A 24,644-nucleotide genomic window follows, 5' to 3' on the forward strand; every position below is an offset into this window, starting at 1 on the left:
TAAATACATGTATGAAAATGTCAAAAGCTGAAAAAATGAATAAAAGCTTTAAAAAATAAATGGGGCATTTGGAAAGATCTAAGTCATTTACTTGGGCTGGAGAGAGATCTCAGTGGTTAAGGCTCTTGCTTAGAAAGCAAATGGTTCAGTTTAATTCCCCAGTGCCCAAATAAAGCCAGATGCACAAGGTGACACATACATCTGTAGTTTGTTTGCAGTGGCAATAGGCACAGGCACACCCCTTCTCTCTATCCTCCTCTTTCTCTTTTTCACTCTTTCTCATAAATAAATAAATAAATAAATAAATAAATAAATAAAATATTTTTAAAAAGAAAACATGATCTTCACTCCTCTTCTGCACTCATAGACCATGGCATGCCCATTCTCAATCTCCCTCTCTCCGTGTCTCTCTTTGATTATGTCTCTGCTTGCAAATTAATAAATAAAAATGTTTTTTAAAACAAAAAGATGATCAGTTTAGCAGCACATATACTAAAATTTGAATGATACAGAGAATGATACATGGCCTCTGCCACAAGGATGTTACAAATAATCAAAATGCTTAGAAGTAGCTGAATTTTGAACACACACACACACACACACACACACACACACACACACACATATACATTCCATATATGATGGGAGGTAAGCACATGCCTTGTGAACATATTTCAATTTGTTCTTGAAACCATGATACTATGATTCCCACGGTATTTTTGAGATACTTTTATGATAAAAAAAATTTTCCACGGTATTCACCCTGAGAAAAAATTCACTCTAGACAATTGTCTCACATTTCTATCTTTTATGGACAGTAAAATCATGAGAATATTTCCTTACCCATAATCAAAAGTCCATTCAAAATATTTTGTAACTATTTGCTGCTCCCAAAAGATACTACTCCTCAAGTTACTTACTCGGTTATCAATAAAAATAAATGGTGCAATGTCAGCTAAATAAAAGTAATTATAAAAAAATCATGTTTGGTTAATTGCCTCACTTTGTGCCAAAAAATCCATTGAGTGTGCTTTTATGGACTGGCTATGAAAAACCCTTTACAGAGCAGGGGAGATTGCTCAGTGGTTAAAGGTACTTGCTTACAAAGCCTGACTGCCCAGATTCAATTACCCAGTTACTCAGTACCCATGTAAAATCAGATGTAGCCTCTAGAGTTTGTTTGCAGGGACAAGAAGCTCCCTGTCATGCTGATTTTTCTCTCTCTGGACTCTCTCATTTTTCTTTCTCTTGGTCTCTCTTTGCAAATAAATATTTAAAATATATTTTTTAAAAATACCTTTAAAAACATTACTTTAGCTTTCTTTTATTTTTTTACTTAGAACTCACATAATTATAGGCAATGAACCATGGTAGTCTCCCCTACTTTCCCCTTTGAAACTCCACTTTCTGTCATATTTCCTACCCTTCTCAATCAGTCTCTCTTTTCTTTTTTTTTTAAATTTATTTGAGAGAGACAGACACAGAGAGAAAGACAGATAGAGTAATAGAGAGAGAATGGGCGCGCCAGGGCTTCCAGCCTCTGCAAACGAACTCCAGACGCATGTGCCCCCTTGTGCATCTGGCTAAAGTGGGACCTGGGAACTGACCCTCGAACCGGGGTCCTTAGGCTTCACAGGAAAGCGCTTAACCGCTAAGCCATCTCTCCAGCCCAATCAGTCTCTCTTTTATTTTGATGTCATCATATTTTCCTCCTATTATGATGGTCTTCTGTATGTAGTGTCAGGTGCTGTGATGCCATGGATATCCAGGCCATTTGTGTCTGGAAGTGGGCACTGTAAGTACCCTTACCCTTCCTTTTGTTCTTACATTCTTTCTGCCATCTCTTCTGCAATGGACCTTGAGCCTTAGAGATGTTTCAGTGCTGAGCACTCCTCTGTCACTTCTGCTCAGCACCATGGTTCCTTCTAAGTCATCCCAAGGTAATGGCCATCTGAAAAGAAGAAGCTTGTCTAACCAAAAGTGAGAGTAGCATTAATGTATGGCTATGAACCTTAAGAGAAGTGCTTACATGGCAATTTGGTGAGCATAGTATCTACATTTAGCCAGGCACCAGCAGACGTTAAATCCCTAGAGCTCATGACTTCTCCTGTCATAGGTTTTCAGTGTCAGGCATGTATTCCCTCCTGTGGAGTGGGACTCCAGTCCAATTAGAGAGCTGTTGATTTACCCCATAATGGGCATGCCACTATTGCACCCATTGCTTCATTTTGCTTGCTTTGCCAAATTTAAGGCTTCAAGTATCTACTGTTGTTTATCTCCACTGGTGATATCTCCCCCTTGATCTGCATGCAGTGTAGCTTTTTCCAGCATTCTGTCAGCTGGTCTACATGGAGGAGGTTTTCAAGCTCAGCTCCAAAAGGATTTCTCAGAGACCTTGCAGCCTAAGTATGTGGAGTCTTCAGCAATAGGGTCTTACCATCAATTCCTGGTGAAAAACAAAGAGCCTTAGCAAAGGCCTCTGATTTTTTTGGGGGGGGGGGGGCATCAGGGACCTCACTGAACAACAACTCACTGGAAGGTATCTTATCCCTGGCACTGACTGAAAATTTTTTTTCTTTTCACAATTTTTATTAACATTTTCCATGATTATAAAAAATATCCCCTGGTAATACCCTCCCTTCCCACCCCACACTTTCCCCTTTGAAATTCCATTCTCCATCATATTACCTCCCCATCTCAATCATTGTAATTACATATATACAATACCAACCTATTAAGTACCCTCCTCCCTTCCTTTCTCTTCCCTTTATATCTCATTTTAACTTACTGGCCTCTGCTACTAAGTATTTTCCTTCTCACACAGAAGCCCAATCATCTGTAGCTAGGATCCACATATGAGGGAGAACATGTGGCGCTTGGCTTTCTGGGCCTGGGTTACCTCACTTAGTATAATCCTTTCCAGATCCATCCTGAAATAATTTTTAGTAACAATCTATGGCTTCTGGCTGAGCTATTGCCCAAAAGTGTGTTTCTCTATGACTTATTTATACCCACTTACATTTTGATTTACCCCTTCCACATTTCCTTTACTCAATCTCTTCCCCTGACCTCACTGGAGCATTTCCATTGCTGGTGATCTATCTGTCTACTTACATATATATGATACTAGCCTTTCATTTCTTCTTATTATTATTATTAAATATTTGTATTTATTTAGGAAAGTACAAAGCCAAGGAAATGACACCTATGTGGCTTTAGAGCCCATGTAGTAGGATTGACAAACCATGGAGAGGACAGAAAATAAAGTTCAAAGAGCTCCTGCCATGTGGAGAGCAGGAAGGGATAAAGAGCCCATGTGGAAAGTAAGGGCTAAGGGGTTTCATTCATTAGGTCATGTGGGCCCAGTAGAGGAGAAACTCACAAGAATATGGAGGTTGAGGAATGGTCAGGCAGCCCAGCTTATTTTCTTTTTTTTTAAGTTATTTTTTTATTATTTTAATTTTTTTCTCAATTATTATTTACATTTTCTATGATTATAAAAAAAATCCCACAGTAATACCCTCCCTCCCCCGACTCTCCCCCTTGAAATTCCATTCTCCATCATATCCCCTCCCCATCTCAATCATACTACCTCCATATATACAATACCAACCTATTAAGTACCCTCCTCCCTTCCTTTATCTTCCTTTATATCTCTTTTTTAACTTACCTGACTCTGCTACTGACTATTTTACTTATCATGCAGAAGCCCAATCATCTATACCTAGGATCCACTTATGACGGAGAACATGTGGCACTTGGCTTTCTGGGCCTGGGTTACCTCACTTAGTATAATCCTTTCCAGATCCATCCATTTTTCTGCAAATTTCATAACTTCATTTTTCTTTTCTGCTGAGTAGAACTCCATTGTATAAATGTGCCATATCTTCATTATCCACTCATCAGTTGAGGGACCTCTAGGCTGGTTCCATTTCCCAGCTATTACAGACTGAGCATCAACAAACATGGTTGAGCATGTACTACTAAGGACATGAGTTGAGTCCTTAGGATATATGCCTAGGAGTGCTATAGCTGGGTCATGTGGTAGATCAATCATTAGCTGTTTTAGGAACCTCCACACTGATTTCCACAATGGCTGGACCAGATTGCATTACCACCAGCAGTATAGAAGGGTTCTTCTTTTTCCACATCCCACTCAACATTTATGATCATTAGTTTTCATGATGGTAGCCAATCTGACAGGAGTGAGATGGAATCTCAATTTGGTTTTAATCTGCATTTCCCTGATGACTAGTGACGTAGAACATTTCTTATATGCTTATATACCATTCATATTTCTTCTTTGAGAACTCTCTATTTAGCTCCATAGCCCATTTTTTTGATTGGCTTGTTTGATTCCTTATTATTTAACTTTTTAAGTTCTTTGTATATCCTAGATATTAATCCTCTATCAGATATATAGCTGGCAAAAAATTTTTCCCATTCTGTAGGTTGCCTCTTTGCTTTTTTCACTGTGTCCTTTGCAGAGCAAAATCTTTGTAATTTCATGAGGTCCCAGTGATTAATCTGTGGTTTTATTGCCTGAGCATTTGGAGTTGTATTCAGAAAGTCTTTGCCAAGACCAATATGTTGAAGGGTTTCTCCTACTTTTTCCTCTAGCATTTTTAGAGTTTCAGGTCTGATTTAGGGTCCTTAATCCACTTGGACTTAATTCTTGGGCATGGATCTATTTTCATCCTTCTACAGATACACATGAAGTTTTCCAAACACAATCTGCTGAAGAGGCTGTCTTTTCTCCAATGAGTATTTTTGGCATTTTTATTGAATATCAGGTGGCTATAGCTACCTAGACTTACATCTGGGTCCTCCATCCAGCTCTTTTTCTTAATTAGAGTTTTTAGAGAACTAAAACTATATATACATTTGAGGTATACAATATGGTGAATGGATTTATGCACACATTTTGGTTTGGTTACCACAATCTAACCAAATAATATCAATTATTTGTTCAGTTACACTTTATTTTGGTAACAAAAAATTATATATACCCTCAGCAAAATTCAAAAATAAAATACATTATTATTAATTGTAGTCACCATTAGATTTCTAGAACTTCATCATCTTATAATTGAGAGTTTGTGTTCTTTGACTAATACTAGCAAATTTCCTAACTATTAAACCATTTCCCTGCTCATTTCTAAGATATTTTTAATTGCATGAGGCCATTAAATATTTATTTTCCTTTTATTTATTTGAGGGAAGAGGCAGAGGGGGAGAGAGAGAGACAGAGGGAGAGATTGATATTGAGAGAATGGGCATACTAGGACCTGTAGCCTCTGTAAATAAATTCCAGAGGCAAGTGCCACCTAGTACATCTGGCTTATGTGGATCCTGGGGAATCAAACCTGGGTCCTTTGGCTCTGCAGGCCAAACTTAACTGCTAAGCCATCTTTCCAGCCCCTAACTTTCCTTTTTCTATCTTATTTTATTTAGTATAATGTCCTTTAGCTTCACCTGCCTTGTTGCAAATAGCAGGGCTTTCTTTTAAAATATCTGGATAATGATTTTATGTGTGTGTGTGTGTGTGTGTGTGTGTGTGTGTGTGTGTGTCCATATATATATTCAACTTTCAGAGGACACGAGAGTTTTTCCCAAATGTTAGCTATAATGGTTAGGTATGGTAACGTAATAGTGTTCTTGCCTTCCAATTTGTTTGATACTGGATTTTTCCTGTTCTGTGTCTGCACACACTAGGTTGTATGGCCCACAATATTTGGATTCTCATGATCCTGTGTCCCATTGCCATAGATACACTGGAACTACAGAGGCATGTGTTTTTCATAACGCAAATATATTTTGTTTTTTAATTTATTTATTTGAGGGCAACAGACACAGAGAGAAAGACAGAGAGAGAGAGGGAGTGAGAGGGAGAGAGAATGGGAGCTTCAGGACCTCCAGCCACTGAAAACACACTTCTGATGCATGTGCCCCCTTATGCATCTGGCTCACGTGGGTCCTGGGGAATCAAACATCCAACAGGGGTCCTTAGGCTTCACAGGCAAGCACTTAACTACTGATCCATCTGTCCAGGCAGCATGTGTTTTTTATGAAGTTTCTGAAGATTTGAACTTGAACTCCAGTCATCAGTTTTTCATAGCAAGCACTTGTAAGCATTCAGTGATCTTCCCAGGTGTGTATAATCCTTTGTTCATTATATAGCATTTTATTATATATTTCCCTATTTTGTCTTGCTTACTTTTCAACACTACCATAGTACTTCTCCATGTAATACCTAGTTTCCTGGTGTCTTTCTTTCTTTCTTTCTTTCTTTCTTTCTTTCTTTCTTTCTTTCGTTCTTTCTTTCTTTCTTTCTTTCTTCCTCCCTCTCTCTCCATGCTTTCTTAATCTTTTTCAACACGCTTGGTAACACATAGGTGAACCAGTAAGGCATGAAGTTATACCTATCATGCTAGCAGGCTAGTAAGTTGAGACATGTAAGAATATGGGTGCCAGTGGGCTTCAAAGCAGGACAATGAGGTTCAGATTGGGGACCTTTGAATAGACTTAATTGACCTTGAGAACTCTGAACTTTACTTCTGGTCAGCTTTTCCACTGCAGCTTATCATGCTATTAAATATAAAGGAAGTCTGCTATTCTGGGGATACAAAGTTTTTAGTGAGAGGGATCATTTTCCCCTGTGTCCTATTACAGAGATGGGTACTGTGTTGTAGAGGTTAGAGGACCTCAGAGTGTTGGTTCATGACTCCCACAGTGTGTCAAACAAGGTCTATCGTGTTACTTTGCCACAGCACAGGCTAGGATACCTATCCAATGAGTTTTGTGATTCCTTTGACTCTGCCTCTAATTACCTTGAGCATGTTCAGATTTAAGACACTAGCATTACTTGGACTAGGCTTTAAATGGTCTCTGGGCATCCAAAAATCTAGTCATTAGTCTTGTATACCAAGTGCTTTCAATGACTGATCGATCTGCCAAGCCCCCTATGCTATTTATTAAAAAGTATTTTATGGTGCTGAAGAGACAGCTCAGCAGTTAAGGCACTTGCCTACAAAGCCTTACATCCTGGGTTTCATTCCCCATTACCCATGTAAAGCCAGATGCACAAAGTGGTTTATATGGCTAGAGAACATTTGCATTGACTAGAGTCCCTGGAGTACCCACTCTCTCTTTTTCTATCTCTCTCTGATTACAAACAAATAAATGAAAATTGAATAAAAAGAAATAGGAGGACCTTAAAAGATCAAACACATAAAAGTATTTTATTTTATAGTACCCTGCTTTCTTTTTCTTTTTCTTTTTTTTTTTTTTTTTTTTTTTTTTTTTTTTTGCTTTTAAACATAACTTAGACTACTTATCTATATATTATGGAATTTCCATTTCCTTTCCTCTGTCTTATTTCAGGGGCTAAGAGAATTATGATTCAAAAAGGATAAATTGAGGTATTGTACTATGGGAACAATACATTATACTTTCTATAACTAAGGTTTATTATAATGAACAGTAAGCTATTTTCAAAGGAAACCTTATATTATTGTCACAAATTAATATAGACAGGTCTCAGTTTTCTGCTCTTTTGGCACAGCAAACCCTTAATTCAAGGTTCTGAGAAGTTTATCTTCTAGTACTCAGAAATTGTCTCTTCATCACATTAGAAATAAGTCGTATTTTACACAGAGCAGGTTCCCTTTTGAAACTGAGTCTATAATTTGTGCTACCACTGAGAGTAGCACAGGTAGTCATGATATTAGGGAACTGAGGTATTGTTAAATAAAAAGCAGACTTGACTCAATCTTGGAGCTTCCATTTGCACACCTGCAGGGGGCCACACTGTAATCTGATTTCAGGGCCTGCTACCTCAATCCCCCTCCAAGCTCAAAGGCAGGCAGCTTTGGTGCATTACTGGGTGAGAATTCAGGCAACTTTGGCGCCCCTGTCAGACACTAGATAGGCGGCTTTCGCAAGAGAGAGCCAAAACCAAGGCTGCTTGGCAACTGCCCCAGGCTGCCTTGGATTCCCATTGAGCTAGAGCCCAGGCTGGTCCACCCACCTACCTGCCCATACACTGTTATGGGTAGACCACAGGTGCAAAAGAAATAACATGAAAAATAAAATGCAAGAAAATCCAGAGAGATCACCAAGTCCAACAAGGATTGCATTTAACCAAAACATAGAAGAGGTTTTAGGATCAGAACATCAAGTGGAATCTATGAGCAATGCAACCCTGACCAGCCTACTGCTAGAACTTGCAGGGAAGCAACAAAGGACCGATAATCGTGTGGATGCTACCATCGCTAAGCTAGAGTAATATGATAAGACATTGGAAAGAATTTGAAGAGAGCTAAGAGGGTTGAGGGAGAGTGAAAAAAAACAGGACCTTAAAAATCAGCTGGCCACACTAAATGAAAATGTAAAGAAATGCAAGGGGGAATTCCAAGAACCATCAAGAAAACCAGAAAACGAGGTGAAAAGGGAGCTGGACAAAGCGATGGATGTGATACATATGAAAGTAGTAGAAAATTCAAACTTAATTGAACAAGCCCAAAACTCTCTAGAGGCTTTCAAGAATAGAGTCAGCGAAGTGGAGGATAGAAACTCTGATCTGGAAGACAGGATGGAAGAAACAGTTCAAGAGCTCAAAAATTTCAGTAAGTTCAAAACTTCCTGTGAACAGAACATGAGGGAAGTGTGGGATACACTTAAACGTCCTAATATCAGAATCATTGGAATACCAGAAGGAGAAGAATTTCAGACCAAAGGCATGGAGAACTTATTTAACAAAATAATTGAATAAAACATCCCCAGTCTCTTTAAAGAAAGGGTTGGAGAGACGGCTTAGCGGTTAAGTGCTTACCTGTGAAGCCTAAGGACCCCAGTTTGAGGCTCGGATCCCCATGTCCCACGTTAGCCAGATGCAAAAGGGGGGGTATGCGTCTGGAGTTCATTTGAAGAGACTGTAAGCCCTGGTGCACCCATTCTCACTCTCTCCCTCTATCTGTCTTTCTGTGTCTATCACTCTCAAATAAATAAATTAATTAATTTAAAAAATAAAAAAAAAGAAAGGCCCATGAAGATGCAAGAAGCGAACAGAACTCCAAACTGACTGGACCAAAAGAGAAACTCCCCAAGACATATTATCATTAAGACCCTTAACATTGACACCAAAGAGAAAATCCTAAAAGCAGCTAGGGAAAAACAGCTCACCACTTTCAAAGGAAACTCCATCAAAATTACTTCAGACTTCTCAATGGAAACCCTGAAATCTAGAAGGGCCTGTAATGAAATTCTCCAAACGCTAAGAAACTATGGCTTCCAACCCAAACTACTCTACCCGACAAAACTCTCCCTCATAATAGATGGTGAAAGAAAAACTTTCCATGACAAAACTCAGCTTTACAATTATATGAACACAAAACCAAACCTACAGAAAGTATTCCAGGAAATTCTCCACAGAGAAGAAACAAATAACCAAACACAAATGCCTGCAAGAAGCAGATCACAAAAACCAAACCCAGTGTAGGCTCAAAAAATTTCAAATTCCATGCAAACATCAACACACATCTACCACCACAACATGGCAGGGAACAAATCAAGTCTCACAGTCATTACCCTAAATATTAATGGCCTTAATTCACCCATCAAGAGACACAAGCTAACAGGATGAATCAAAAAATTAGACACCTCAATCTGCTGCCTTCAAGAAACCCACCTTACCACTAAAAAAAGACACCTCCTCAGGGTGAAAGGGTGGAAAACAATATTCTAAGCAAATGGGAATAAGAAACAAGCAGGTGTAGCTATATTAACATTGGATAAAATAGACTTCAAACCAAAAATAATCAAAAAAGCCAAAGAAGGCTACTTCCTACTTATCAAGGGAATGATCCATCAAGAGGATATTACAATCATAAATCTGTATGCACCAAACACAGGGGCACCACAATTCATAAAATGAAACCTACTTGACAATAGAATAGAAATAACCACCAACACCATCAAAGCTGGGGACTTCAATGCACCATTATCAGTAATAGACAAATCATCCAAACAGAAACTCAACAGGGAAGTAAGAGAGCTCAACAAAACCATAGAGCACTTAGACATAACAGACATCTACAGAACTTTCCATCCCAAATCCACAGACTACACATTCTTCTCAGCAGCCCATGAACATTCTCTAAAATAGACCATATACTGGGTCACAAAGACTGCCTCCACATATTTAGGAAAATCGACATAATTCCTTGCATGATATCAGATCACAATGCTATATTACTAGAAGTCAACAACAAAAGACCCACCTAGAATCTCAATGGCACCTGGAAACTGAATAGCACACTCTTGAACAACAAATGGATAGTGCATGAAATAAAAAATGAAATTGAAAAATTCCTGGAATTGAATGACAATGAGAATACATCACACCAAAACTTATGGGACACAATGAAGGCAGTCCTCATGGGAAAATTCATAGCACTCAATGCCTTCATTAAAAAAAAAAAAAAAAACAGAAATATCCCAAATCAATAGCCTAACCATCCACCTAAAGACACTGGAAAAACAAGAAAAATACAATTCAAAGAGCTCAAGAAGGAAAGAAATAATTAAAATGACAGCAGAAATTAATGAATTGGAAACTAAGGAAACAATTAAAACAATTGACAAAACAAAGAGTTGTTTCTTTGAAAAAATAAACAAGATTGACAACTTCTGGCCAATTTGATCAAGCAAAAAAATGAGAGGCTCCAAATCAAAAAAATTCAAAATGACAAAGAAGAGATCACAACGACAAAAGTGAAATTGGGAGAATCATCAGGTCTTATTTCAAAAACCTCTACTCCACAAAACTGGATAATGTGGAGGACATGGATAAATTCCTGGGAGCATATCATCTACGAAAGCTAAACTCGGAGCAGTTAATCACCTCGATGACCCCATCACATTCATGGAGATTGAAAAAGTAAAAATAAACCTCCCCAATATCTTGAAATTCCCACTCTTAACAAACAAGGAGATCCGAACAGTTATCAATAATCTCACAACTAAAAAAAGCCCAGGTTCAGATGGATTCACTGCTGAATTTTATCAAGCTTTTAAGGAAGAGCTAACACCATTGCTTCTTAAGCTTTTCCAGGAAATAGAAAAAGAAGGAATTCTACCAAACTTCTTCTATGAGGCCAGCATCACCCTGATAACAAAACCAGGCAAAGATAGAACAAAAAAAAGAAAATTACAGACCAATCTCCCTCATGAACATAGATGCAAAAATTCTCAACAAAATATTGGCAAACAGAATACAAGAGTATATCAAAAAGATCATTCACCCTGACCAAGTAGGCTTTATCCAAGAGATGCAGGGATGGTTCAACATACGCAAATCTATAAATGTAATACATTACATAAACGGGTTGAAGGACAAAAATCACATGATCATCTCATTAGATGCAGAGAAAGCATTTGACAAAATCCAACATCCCTTCATGATAAAAGTCCTACAGAGACTGGGAATAGAAGGAACATATCTCAATATAATAAAGGCTATTTCTGACAAGCCTACAGCCAACATAATACTAAATGGGGAAAAACTGGAAGCTTTCCCACTAAAATCAGGAACAAGACAAGGGTGTCCACTGTCCCCACTTTTATTTAATAAAGTTTTGGAAGTCTTAGCCATAGCAATAAGGCAAGAGACACACATAAAAGGGATACAGTTTGGAAAGGAAGAGCTCAAGTTATCATTATTTGCAGATGACATTATTCTATACATAAAGGACCCTAAAGACTCTACTAGCAAACTGTTAGAGCTGATCCAAACCTAAAGCAATGTAGCAGGATACAAAATAAATACACAGAAATCAGTAGCCTTCATATATGCTAACAACAAACACACAGAGGATGAAATCAGAGAATCACTCCAATCCACAGTTGCATCAAAAAAAAATAAAGTTCCTTGGAATAAACCTAACCAAGGAAGTAAAGAATCTCTACAATGAGAACTTTAAAACCCTCAAGCGAGAAATTGCAGAAGACACTAGAAAGTGGAGAAACATCCCTTGTTCCTGGATTGGAAGAATCAATATTGTGAAAATGGCAATCTTACCTAAAGCAATGTACACACTTAATGCAATCCCTATCAAAATTCCAAAGGGTTTCTTCATGGAAATAGAAAAAACAATCCAAAAATTCATTTGGAATCACAAAAAACCTCGAATATCTAAAATAATACTGAGCAACAAAAATGACGCTGGTGGTATCACCATACCTGATTTTAACCTATACTACAGAGCCATAGTAACAAAAACAGCATGGTACTGGCACAAAAACAGACATGTAGATCAGTGGAACAGAATAGAGGCCCCAGATGCAAGCCCAAGTAGCTATAGCTACCTGCTATTCGATAAAAATGCCAAAAATACACATTGGAGAAGAGACACCCTCTTCAGCAAATGATGTTTTGAAAACAGGATATATATCTGCAGAAGGATGAAAATAGATTTTTCTCTCTCGCCATGCACAAGAATTAAGTCCAAATGTATTAAAGACCTTAACATCAGACCTGAAACTCTGAAAATGCTGGAGGAAAAAGTAGGGGAAACCCTTCAACATATTGGTCTTGGCACAGACTTTCTGAATACAATACCAATTGCTCAGGCAATAAAACCACAGATTAATTACTGGGACCTCATGAAATTACAAAGGTTTTGCACTGCAAAGGACACAGTGAAAAATCAAAGAGGCAACCTACAGAATGGGAAAAAATCTTCGCCAGCTATATATCTGATAGAGGATTAATATCTAGGATATACAAAGAACTCAAAAAGTTAAATAATAAGGAATCAAACAAGCCACTCAAAAAATGGGCTATGAAGCTAAATAGAGAGTTCTCAAAGGAAGAAATACGAATGGCGTATAAGCATCTAAAAAAGTGTTCTATGTTACTAGTCATCAGGGAAATGCAGATTAAAACTACATTGAGATTCCATCTCACTCCTGTCAGATTGGCCACCATCATGAAAACAAAAGATCATAAATGTTGGTGGGGATGAGGAAAAAAAGGAACCCTTCTACACTGCTGGTGGGAATGCAATTTGTTCCAGCCATTGTGGAAAACAGTGTGGAGGTTCCTAAAACAGCTAAAGATTGATCTACCATATGACCCAGCTATAGCACTCCTATGCATGTATCCAAAGGACTCATCTCATTTCCTTAGAAGTACAGGCTCCACCATGTTTATTGCAGCTCAATTTATAATAGCTGGGAAATGGAACCAGGCTAGATGTCCATCAACAGATGAGTGGATAATGAAGATGTGGCACATTTATACAACTCAGCGGTAAAGAAAAATGAAGTTATGAAAATTTCAGAAAAAAATGGATGGACCTTGAAAGTATTATACTAAGGGAGGTAACCCAGGCCCAGAAAGCCAAGCGCCACATGTTCTCTCTCCTATGTGGATCCTAGCTACATATGATTGGGCTTCTGCGTGAGAATGAAAATACTTAGTAGCAGAGGCCAGTAAGGTAAAAAGGAGACATAAAGGGTAGAGAAAGGAAGGGAGGAGGATATTTAATAGGTTGATATTGTATATATGTAATTTCAATGATTGTAATGGGGAGGTAATATGATGGAGAATGGAATTTCAAATGGGAAAATGTGGGGGTCAGGAGGGAGGGAATTACCATGGGATATATTTTATAATCATAGAAAATGTTAATGAAAATTAAAAAAATATAAAAAATATAAAAAATCTACATTGAGATTCCGTCTTACTCCTGTCAGATTGGCCACCATCATGAAAACAAATGATCATAAATATTGACGGGGATGTGGAAAAAAAGGAACCCTTCTACACTGCTGGTGGGAATGCAATCTGGTCCTGCCATTGTGGAAAACAGTGTGGAGGTTCCTAAAACAGCTAAAGATTGATCTACCATATGACCCAGCTATAGCACTCCTAGGCATATATCCAAAGGACTCATCTCATTTCATTAGAAGTACATGGTCAACCATGTTTATTGCTGGTCAATTTATAATAGCTGGGAAATGGAATCAGGCTAGATGTCCATCAACAGATGAGTGGATAATGAAGATGTGGCACATTTATACAATGGAGTTCTACTCAGCGGTAAAGAAAAATGAAGTTATGAAAATTTCAGAAAAAAATGGATGAACCTTGAAAGTATTATACTAAGGGAGGTAACCCAGGCCCAGAAAGCCAAGCGCCACATGTTCTCTCTCATATGTGGATCCTAGCTACAGATGATTGGGCTTCTGCGTGAGAATGAAAATACTTAGTAGCAGAGGCCAGTAAGGTAAAAAGGAGACATAAAGGGTAGAGAAAGGAAGGGAGGAGGATATTTAATAGGTTGATATTGTGTATATGTAATTACAATGATTGTAATGGGGAGGTAATATGATGGAGAATGGAATTTCAAATGGGAAAGTGTGGGGTCGGGAGGGAGGGAATTACCATGGGATATATTTTATAATCATGGAAAATGTTAATAAAAAATTAAATAATAATAATAATAATAATAAAATAAAAGGAACAAAGAGAAAAAAAAACAAAAACCTCCCCAAAAAGAGGAGTCCAGGACCAGATGGATTCTCAGCCAATTTTATCAAACCTTCATGGAAGAACTCAAACCAAATTTCCTTAAATTGTGCCACACAACTGAAGAACAGTGAAAGCTACCCAACAACTTTTATGAAGCTAGTATCACCCTAATCCCAAAACCAGGCACAGATGCCACAAGAAAAGAAAACTACTACCCCATTTCCCTAATGAACATAGTTGCAAAGATCCTGAACAAAATAATCCCAAACCAAATCCAACAACACGTCAAAAGCATTATCCACCTTGACCCAGTAGGATTTAGCCCAGGAACACAAGGGTGGTTCAACATACGAAAATCTGTCAATGTAATACAGCACATAAACAAGCTTAAACATAAAATCCACATGATCATTGCGATAGATGCAGAAAAGGCCTTTGACAAGATACAACATCACTTCATGATCAAAACCTTGGAGAGAATCGGCACGGCTGGTTCACATTTTAACATAATAAAGGAAATATACAAAGCTCCGAAGGCCCAAATAATACGTAATGGAGAGAGACTGGAGGAATTCCCATTAAGATCAGGAACAAGACAGGGATGTCCTCTCTCACCTCTGCTTTTCAATATAGTTCTGGAAGTCCTAGCTCAAGCAATAAGACAGGAGAAGGAAATAAAAGGGGTACAATTTGGAAAGGAAGAAGTTTAGTTAGCTCTATCCACTATTCACTGATGACATGATTATATATGTAAAAGACAAGAGAGAGAATCCATCCCAAAACTCCTGAAGGTGATTAACTCCTATAGCAAAGTAGCAGGAGACAAAATCAATGCACAAAAATTGGTACCATTTCTGTATGCAAATGACATAAATACAGAAAAAGAAATAAGGGACATAGTCCCATCTTCAATAGCACCAAAAAGTAAAATACCTTGTAATAATGCTACCAAGGAAGTAAAAGATCTATATAAAGAAAATATAAAAACACTCAAAAAAGAAATTGTGGAGGACTTGAGAAGATGAAAGACCTCCCATGATCCTGGATAGGCAGAATTAACATTGTGAAGATGACAATCCTACTAATTAACGCAATTCCAATTACAATCCCTACAGTGTTTTTCAAAGAGATAGAAAAAAATGATCTCAAATTTCATATGGAAAAGCAGAAGGCCTCACATATTCAAACATGTTCTCAGCAAAAGAAATACCTCTGGTGGCATCACCATACCTGATCTAAAGCTATACTACAAAGCCATAGTAATAAAAACAGCATGGTATTGGCATAAAAAACAGGAGTATAGACCAATGGAATAGACTTGAGGACCAGGATTTTGGGTCAAGCAACTATAGCTACTTGATATTTGACAAAGGCCCGAACAACATAGGTTGGAAAAAAGATAGCATCTTCAACAAATGGTGTTGGACAAACTGGATAACCACATGCAGGAAACTGAAACTTGATCCACGCATTTAACCATGCATTCTTCTCAAATTAAATGGATCAAAGACCTCAATATAAAACCAGAAACTTGAATCCTACAGGAAGAAAATTTAGGAAGTACTTTCCATGATATAGGAAGGTAAAAAACTTCCTGAACAAATCCCCAGTGGCTCACGACCTTAAACAGTCACTCAAACAATGGGATCATATGAAGCTGAAGAGTTTCTTTACAGACAAGCATATAATAAGCAAAGCCAATAGATTACCCACAGAATGGGAGAAAATATTTGCAGGTTATCCAACTGATAGAGGCCTAATCTCTAGAATCTACAAAGAACTCAAAAATCTAAAGCGTAAGAAGTCAAACACCCCACTCACAAAATGGGACAAAGAGGAAGAAACACAAATGGAAAACACACACTTAAGAAAATGTTCATCATCCCTAATCATCAGAGAAATGCAAATTAAAACAACTATGAGATTCCACTTTACCCCAATAAGGATAGCAAACATCAAAAAATCAAATAAAAATACATGCTGGCAAGGATGTGGAGAAGAAGGAACACTCATTCACTGTTGGTGGGAATGTAGGATGGTACACCCACTTTGGAAAGCAATATGGAGACTCCTGAAAAAGCTGACTATAGAGATACCAACCGACCAATTTGTACCATAACTGGGCATGTACCCTAAAACTTTCAAACCACAGGTCAGAGAGATTTGCTCAACCATGTTTGTAGCGTCTCAATTCGTAATAGCTAAGAGCTGGAATCAACCCAGACGTTCATCACTAGAACGATAGATAAGTAAGATATGGTATATCTGTACAATGGAATTCTATACAGCATTAAGAGAAAATGACACTAAGAAATTTGAGGAAAAATTGTTGAACCTGGAACAGATCATTCTCAGTGAACTTACCCAATCACAGAAGAAAAATTGACACGTAGTCTCACTCATCTACAACACCTAATCTGAATCCATTCAAGATACCTTACATACCAGCAAGCACCTCATGGATTAGACACTAGGATGGAGGGGAAGGGAGGAAAGGGCATCGAAGGGGTGGGAAACACTAATTTGGACCCAAACGGCAATGATACCTTAAAATTCTACTTCCTCAAAGAGAGATCAAATGGCTGAACATTTACTAGACCCATACAGGAAACACCTAAACCACAAGTCACTGGAGAGGGTAGGATCAAGTCTAACCTAAATCTTCTACATCTTTCCCTGCTCCCTCTCCCCCTCCCCCCCCTCTCCTCTCTAACTCTTGTATACTAGTTATTTTTTTCTTCATTTTCTTAGTGGGCACTGACCTTTAACCCACACTCCCAGCATGGGGCTATCATCCACAATGAGCTTTTTATCATAGAGACCTACAAGGTTTCCTAAAAGAATGACAGACTTCTGTCAGAGTACCTGATGACCCACCAAAGGTCAGTGGTAAGACCCTATTGCTGAAGACTCCATACACAGCTGACACGTAAAATGGAATGGCATGGCTGGAAGCCAGGAGACAGTCAGTCCCCAGACAGTCAGCCTGTCTAGTGCCAGAAGGTGCTACATGGGTGACTGGGGGAAATGACCAAGATCTGAGCAAGCAACTCATGGTCTAACCTACTTATCAACAAATAACCTGGTGTGATGCCCACACAAGTGCAATAGTGGCACACAGCCATGGTGGGGAACCAACTGCTCTTGATTTGGCTAACTGATCCTCTCAGTGGTACGGGACCCAACATTCTATACAGCATTAAGCTGGGAAACAAGTCAGAACCATATCCAAACACAAGCCCACTCTCCAATATCAAGCTACCATTAATCATGGGCTACAAGAGGGCCTACACCTATTAAATTCTCTATCAAAAAAGTAAGTGTTATCTCAATTTTCTGGGTGCTAACTTACTCTCCATTGGAGAATCTGCTTCTCTTTTTCAGATAAATGCAGATCCTAAGGAGAGAGCTGCCCCATCATACCTCAAAAGGGGCCCTACTGAAACTAAGGAAAATTGGCAAAACAAGCAAGGGTGCTGTTTTCCTGATGAACCCGATCCCAGCAGAAAGGGGAAGGAGACCAACACAGAGAAAAATCAACTCCTACCAAATCAGAGAGCCAAAGCCTCAGAGGCCCCCAACACCTCAGCACTGAAGCAGACCAAGAATGAACCCAACATGGCTCAGGGAAATTTTGCGAAAGAGGGGGCGGAAAGAATGTCAGAGTCACATGTTGGGTCATGATATGCAGAGACATTTATCGTGCCAATAGCTGTGGGCTAACTCCACAGTGCATGGCCCATTTACATCAACAAGTAGGGGCCATTGGGCGGGGACAGATCATGGATGGGCCTAATCAATGGTACCAAACTGCCTGTATTTGCTGAAAAGAAAACTAATAAATTAAATTTAAAAAGAGAGAGAGAGATAGAGAATGGGTGGTCTAGGGCTTCTTGCCAATGCAAATAAATAATGAAGATGTATGTGCCACTTTGTGCAAATGCTTTATATGGTACTGGAGCACTGAAAACTGGCTGTTAGTGTTTGCAAGCAAGCATCTGCTTAGCCATCTCTCTAGCCCTAGGTAAAAATTTTTAGTAGAATTGTTGGCATAAAAATCAGATGACTCAAGTGTGGTACCTTACAGCTGTAATTACAGTATGCAAGAAGCTTGGGCAGGAGAATCTCCACAAGTTTGAAGCAGCTGGGACAAAATAATGAGTTATAGGTCCCAGCCTAGGACTACAAAGTGAAACTCTGTCTCAAACCTCCACCCAACAAGTAAAATATATAAATCTTCATTATTTTCCTGACATTGACAAATGACGTATCAAATTCATTTATTAAAGGAGCATTGTGGGGAAAAAAAAGAGTTCTTCAGTGGTATTGCCACTTGAATATGCCCATGGTCGTTCAGAAAAACTGTCATTCATGATCCTGTAGGCATCTTTGATATAACTACTGTCATCTGAGAAAATGCATGAAACCAATAGGGAAACTATTTGAGATGAGGAATGGTATCAGCAACAGTGGGGAGGCTAAAAGAGAGCAAATAGGAGATGCATTCTAAACACATAATATACATTTAAGAATATGTTGTAATGAAGTCTATTATGTATAACTAATACACACTAAAATAAAGTTAAAAGAAATTATCACCTCTGTAGCTGTCAAAAAATGGAAAGTAGATGAATGAATAAACATGTTCTTTTTTTCACTGGAGAAACACATACAAATTTATTAAATATAAGTTTCATATGAGCCAAGACCCTTTGGAAACAAAGACCCAAAGAAATAGGGAAATCCCTATATTTTAATGTGAAGTTTGGGGAGGAAGTGGATAATTACGCAAAAGTGTTGGGCAAAGAGGGTATGCGCTCATGACCACACACTGGGAGGAATTTAATGTGGCCTGCTTGTTTGGATTCTTCTTTGTGCCTGGTGTCTTCACAGATGGACTCACTCTTTTCTTCTGGGCACAGGGAGGGTGTCTCTAACCGAGAGTCATGTGACCTTCTCCAGTGGGCCTGCTTTAGGAGAGAAGGGCAGGGATACCTGCTTGCTTCTGCCTTTCTCCCAAGTGTGAATAAACATGTTCTAGTACATAAATGCCATTTAATTTTACTCCATAATAAAAAAACTACAAGAACATAGAAGACTCTCAAGAATTATCCAAAATATTACTTGCATCATGTTTGTATTTTACAGCATTCTGAGCAAACTCCATTATTCTTAATAGAACTAGAAAACTCATTTGTAAACTTCACATAGAAGCAGAGAAGACCCTATAGGGTTAGCCCCTGTAGGGTCTTCTCTGCTTCTATACAGCAAATATAATCCTGAACAAAAAATGAAATTTTCTCTGCTTCTATACAGCAAATACAATCCTGAACAGAAAATGAAATTCGAGATATATCCCAACACCTGATTTCAAAGTGTATTTTTGAACCTACGGTTAGAAAAAAATAGCATAGTACTGACATTAAAACAGCCACATTGGATAATATCAATTATATCAAAATAAGAAAATGTCTGCATATAAAAAGAAACAATCTGGAGAGAGAATTGACAATGCACAGAATATAATAAACTTCTGTTAACTATTAAATTGACAGAAGAATCCTAATCAGATCATATTAAGAACACAAACATTTAATGAAAGAAGAAGTAATACGATCAATATATGGACTAAATGATCAGGACAAAAACTTCTCAAATGAGCTGGGTGTGGTGGCACATGCCTTTAATCCCAGCACTTGGGAGGCAGAGGTAGGAGGATCGCCATGTGTTTGAGACCTTACCTCAAAAAACCAAAAAAAATAAATAAATAACTTCTCAAATGAAGTAAAATCAGCCAGGGGAAAAAAAAAAAAATCACAGTATTTTACCCATCAAGGAAATGCAAATCAAGACTACACTGAGGCAAAAGAGGAGGTAGCCCTTACAATTAAAGTGGTAGTTCTTACAATTAAATGAAAAGATAAATACATTTGCTCAAGAGATACATAAAAGCTTTAGAAAACAAAGAGATAAAATTCTATGAAGTTTGATTTTACTTTTGAAAGGAAAGGGAGACTTGATAAGCAACATCAGCATTCATAGGAGAAATCAATGCTGTAAGATAGTAAGATAAAATGAATACCAAAACAATGCAATAAAATGAGTATCATTCCATGAGTTACTATGGAAGCTTGACTTAGCATGACAAGCTGTAGGTAAAAGATAAACTTGTAAAGTAGCCCATCAGAAAGAAAATCATAGGTAGAAGAGCATTGTTTCTTCCACCACAAGGAGACTAGACCTACTAAGCTTTTTGAAAAGAAGCTGATTTCACTTGTATGAAATATAGAGAAGGCAGAAAATTCCTGAAGTAAGCCATGAGATTTGCCGAGACACAAATACATAAAAACACAAAAATATGCTCAAAAATATCACGTATACACATGAAGCAAATCTTGTATGTAAAAAATCATGTCATAGTCAACACTCATGATAATAATGGCATCAGGATAGAATATTTGATTGGAAGATTTCAAGGAAAATACTATCTCAGAATATTGTCCAAAAAGCTAATTCACTGAATTTTTTCTTGAAAACTTTGAAAAAAATACGGTTGAATTGATGTCAGTATACTTCTGAATGGTATATGACTATTCATGATAAAAATATATTTCTAAGTTAAATTTTCAGAAACATAACATCCAGATGCCTACAACAAATATAGTTGGAGAATAAGATGCACACTTGTGGAATAATTTACATTAAATTCAACAATTTAAAAATGCACACTGAATACACTTGTAAAAATAGAAGAGTTCTAAAACTTTAGAAATAAATATTATTAATAAAATAATTTAAAAAATCTAACATTACTACTAATACAATATTGTCCAAATTGTAGCCAATGGTTTTAGCCAAACGAAAATAAGTGGATCCTTTTTCTCAAAGTAAAGTATGGAACAAGATATTATTTCCAAGGAATATGATCAACTATGCAAACCTTCTGAGTCAGTCAAGTGACAATTAAAACTAGAGACAGAACTGGACTATGATCAAATTCAAGATCAACCCAAGGGAAAGAGCAACTATGCTATAAAACAAAATAATACTTAAAATAGTTTACAATATCAGAACTTATGAACAAGTGTAGATGAGATTGAAAAGAAAGTAATGAGGTTTCAAACAGGAAGATTTGGATGGGTTTAAATGACCTTGACCTTGAGAAGTCTGACATTTAACCCAGGTCAACACCACCCGCCCCCGCCCCCGCAGCCTCTCTCTTCAATGTAAAGTACCTCAGTTATTCTGGAATTACTAAATTTTAGGTGGGAGAGGGAATTTTCCATTAGAGTTATAGTTGATGTGGTACAGAAATCAGGGGACAATTAAGGATGTTGTTTTCTGCTTTCCATGGTGTGTGGAAAAAGGTGTATCATGTCTCCCCCGCCCCAACCCAGGAAATGCAATGTGAACTGGCATACAAGTTTTGGACTTCTGACTCTGCCTCTCATTGCCAGGAGCATGCTTGGATTTCAGAAGAGATCAGGCACATTCAGGGTGGTATGGCCATAGACCATGTTTGGATTTCAGGCACTGGCACAATTTGGACCAGGCTTTACATGGGTCCTGGACATCCAAAATCTGGTCATTAACCTTGCATAGCAGGCACTTTCAATAACTGAGCCATCTTGCAAGCCAATTATTATGTTACACCATTAAAATTATTTAAAGCTTCCCTGCGTGTTTCATTCTAAACATCCCACAGAATACTTCTCCATATATTATCTAAGTTCATTCTCTCATTCTTTCCTGGTTGGGACCTAAGAAATCTTGAGTTCCATGTTCAAAATCAGCACAAACGCACAGCAAAGAACAAAAATAAAATAATAACAAAACCTCAAAATATTTTTAAGAGTAGTTCACAGGATTATCCCATATAATCAAGTGGGGTTGAAAACATTACAATGAGGGTTCAGAATGGAGACACTTGGACAGGATAAAGTAACCTTGAAAACCCTCAATTTACCCCCAACATCTTGCGCCAGCACAGCCTAGCCCTCTCCTCACGGTAAAGCAAGTGGGCTATTGTCTGGATGCAAAGCTTCAGGTGGGAGGGGACATTTCCGGAAGTGACTGTGGGTGTGGGCGGGGCTTCTCCAGATCCGGAAGAGGAGGTGGGGCTGTTTTCCCGTTGCCTAGCTGCGCACATCTCTTCAGCCCGACTTGACTTGGGACTTCTTCGGGAAAGGCGGTGTCTGCTCCCTTGGCCTGGCTTCAAGGTTAGTGAGGTGTGAATCCCTGGTGGGTGCAGAATGTGTGTGTCCTTGAGGCCTAGTGTGAGGAACCGAGTCCCTGACCCTGGGCCCTGTTTTTCAGACCCCGGCTCATGGAATCCTCGAGGCCTTAGACCCTACGGTGAGGAAGGGAGGACGCCATGTCCACCGAACCTAGATGCAGTGACCAGGGTGCGGGACCCACCGAGGCTGAGGCTCATGAGGACCAGACCTGCGGCTCTCTCACCTTTGAGGACCTGCTTCTGCGCTTCTCCCCTGAGGAGTGGGGCATTATGAATGAGGATCAGAAGCGTCTGTACTGTGAAGTGATGATGTCCACCTTTGCAGACGTCCTGTCTCTGGGAATTCCACTCTCCAGAGCCTCCCTCCTGTCCGGGATGGAGCCACAGGGAGAATATCTGGGGTGTTTCTTGGGTGACATCACCACAGCCCAGGTGACAATGATGGAGATTCAGCCCGTCCCCACTCCGTGGTCCTGTACAGAGAGCAGTGAGGGTGCCCCTTCTGAGCTCAGGCTTTCTATAAGAGCACCCACTCCTCTAGCTGGGCCGCGTGCTCCTGGGAGCCACCTCCCTGCCATGTATGACTCCGACGTGAAGGACTTGTTTCCCCTGGCAGTGCAGCAGGGAATGTCCATCAGGAAGAGGAGGCAATATGCATTTGAGTCACATGCCAGAGAATTCTCCTTTGTTTTGCCTCACGGTGGTACAGAAACCATTAGAAGGGAAAGGGGCCAGGGCCCATTAGTGACAAGCCACACTTTTCAAGGGCCAGACCAGGCCCTCACTGGCAGTGTGCTTGTCCCTCGCCAGGGCACTCATAGCCATCGGGGTAGGAAGGCCTCTGACAGTTCACAGACTTTCAAGTGTGAACACTGTGGGATAGTTTTTGTGAATAAAGGTAAATTCCTTCAGCATAGGAGAATGCACTACGAACTAAAGTGTAGGCAGTGTGGAAAAGCTTTCTACTCTCAAAACTCACTGTTTCAGCACAAGAAATTTCACACTGGAGAAAGGCCTTATGTGTGCGCTGATTGTGGAACAAGTTTCTCCCGTAAAACTGTGCTCACTGCACACAAATGTCATATTGGAGATAATTCTTGTAGGTGTGATGAATGTGGAAGATTATTATCTTCTCAATCTTACCTTGTAATACATAAGAGAGTTCACAGCAGAGAAAGGCCTTATGTGTGCAGTGAATGTGGGAAGACCTTTATCTCCAAGTATGACCTTACCCACCACAAGAAAGGTCATAATAGAGGAACACGAGTGAGTAGAAAAAATCCATCCATGGAGACTCCAGCCTCATCCAACAGGGAGGTCACAATGGAGTGAGTCTAGGTGAGACTAGAAAACAGGAGCAATTTACCAGCTCATGCTCCCACTTTGTTGAGCACTTGAATGATCGCACAGGATAAAGATGTCATGATTACAGCAGTTTGATGGATCTTATATGCAGAGAAATAGAACAAAAGAGCAACTAGGAAGGGGAGCTTAAGTATGCACACATGCACACTTTCCTTGTGTAACATTATGTGACCGACTGAATAGTTATTAGTATAGCCTTTCTGGGGGTCCATTGCGTGTGGGATACCCCAAAAAAGTAAAAAGTGAGATGCATAATTGCATGAGAAACTTTTATCTCTCAAATTTTATTGATACACTTGTAATCTGGCTAACTGTCCTTAGTTAATTGCATGATATGAAAATTTTGGATAACATGGGCATAAGAATACACATGTGTTACTATTGACATGATTACGGAAATGAGCATGTTACCAATCCCAAGAACTTTTATATAGTTTTATCATCTCTCCTCCTCCTTTGTTTGTAATCCTCATCTGCATATGAAACATACTATCTTCTACTTACTTG

At 38.8% G+C, this 24,644-nt stretch overlaps 1 protein-coding gene across 1 annotated transcript; it reads left to right on the forward strand.

The window, feature by feature from the left end:
• The first annotated feature begins 22,910 nt into the window (after nucleotides 1–22,910).
• LOC101610395 (putative zinc finger protein 730) lies at nucleotides 22,911–24,104 on the forward strand. Its single transcript, XM_004670643.2, has one exon. It carries the CDS (start codon nucleotides 22,911–22,913, stop codon nucleotides 24,102–24,104), a length of 1,194 nt encoding a protein of 397 aa, XP_004670700.2.
• The last annotated feature ends 540 nt before the right edge of the window (nucleotides 24,105–24,644 follow it).

This window comes from Jaculus jaculus, chromosome X (assembly GCF_020740685.1).
Source record: "Jaculus jaculus isolate mJacJac1 chromosome X, mJacJac1.mat.Y.cur, whole genome shotgun sequence".
NCBI classification, from domain to species: domain Eukaryota; kingdom Metazoa; phylum Chordata; class Mammalia; order Rodentia; family Dipodidae; genus Jaculus; species Jaculus jaculus.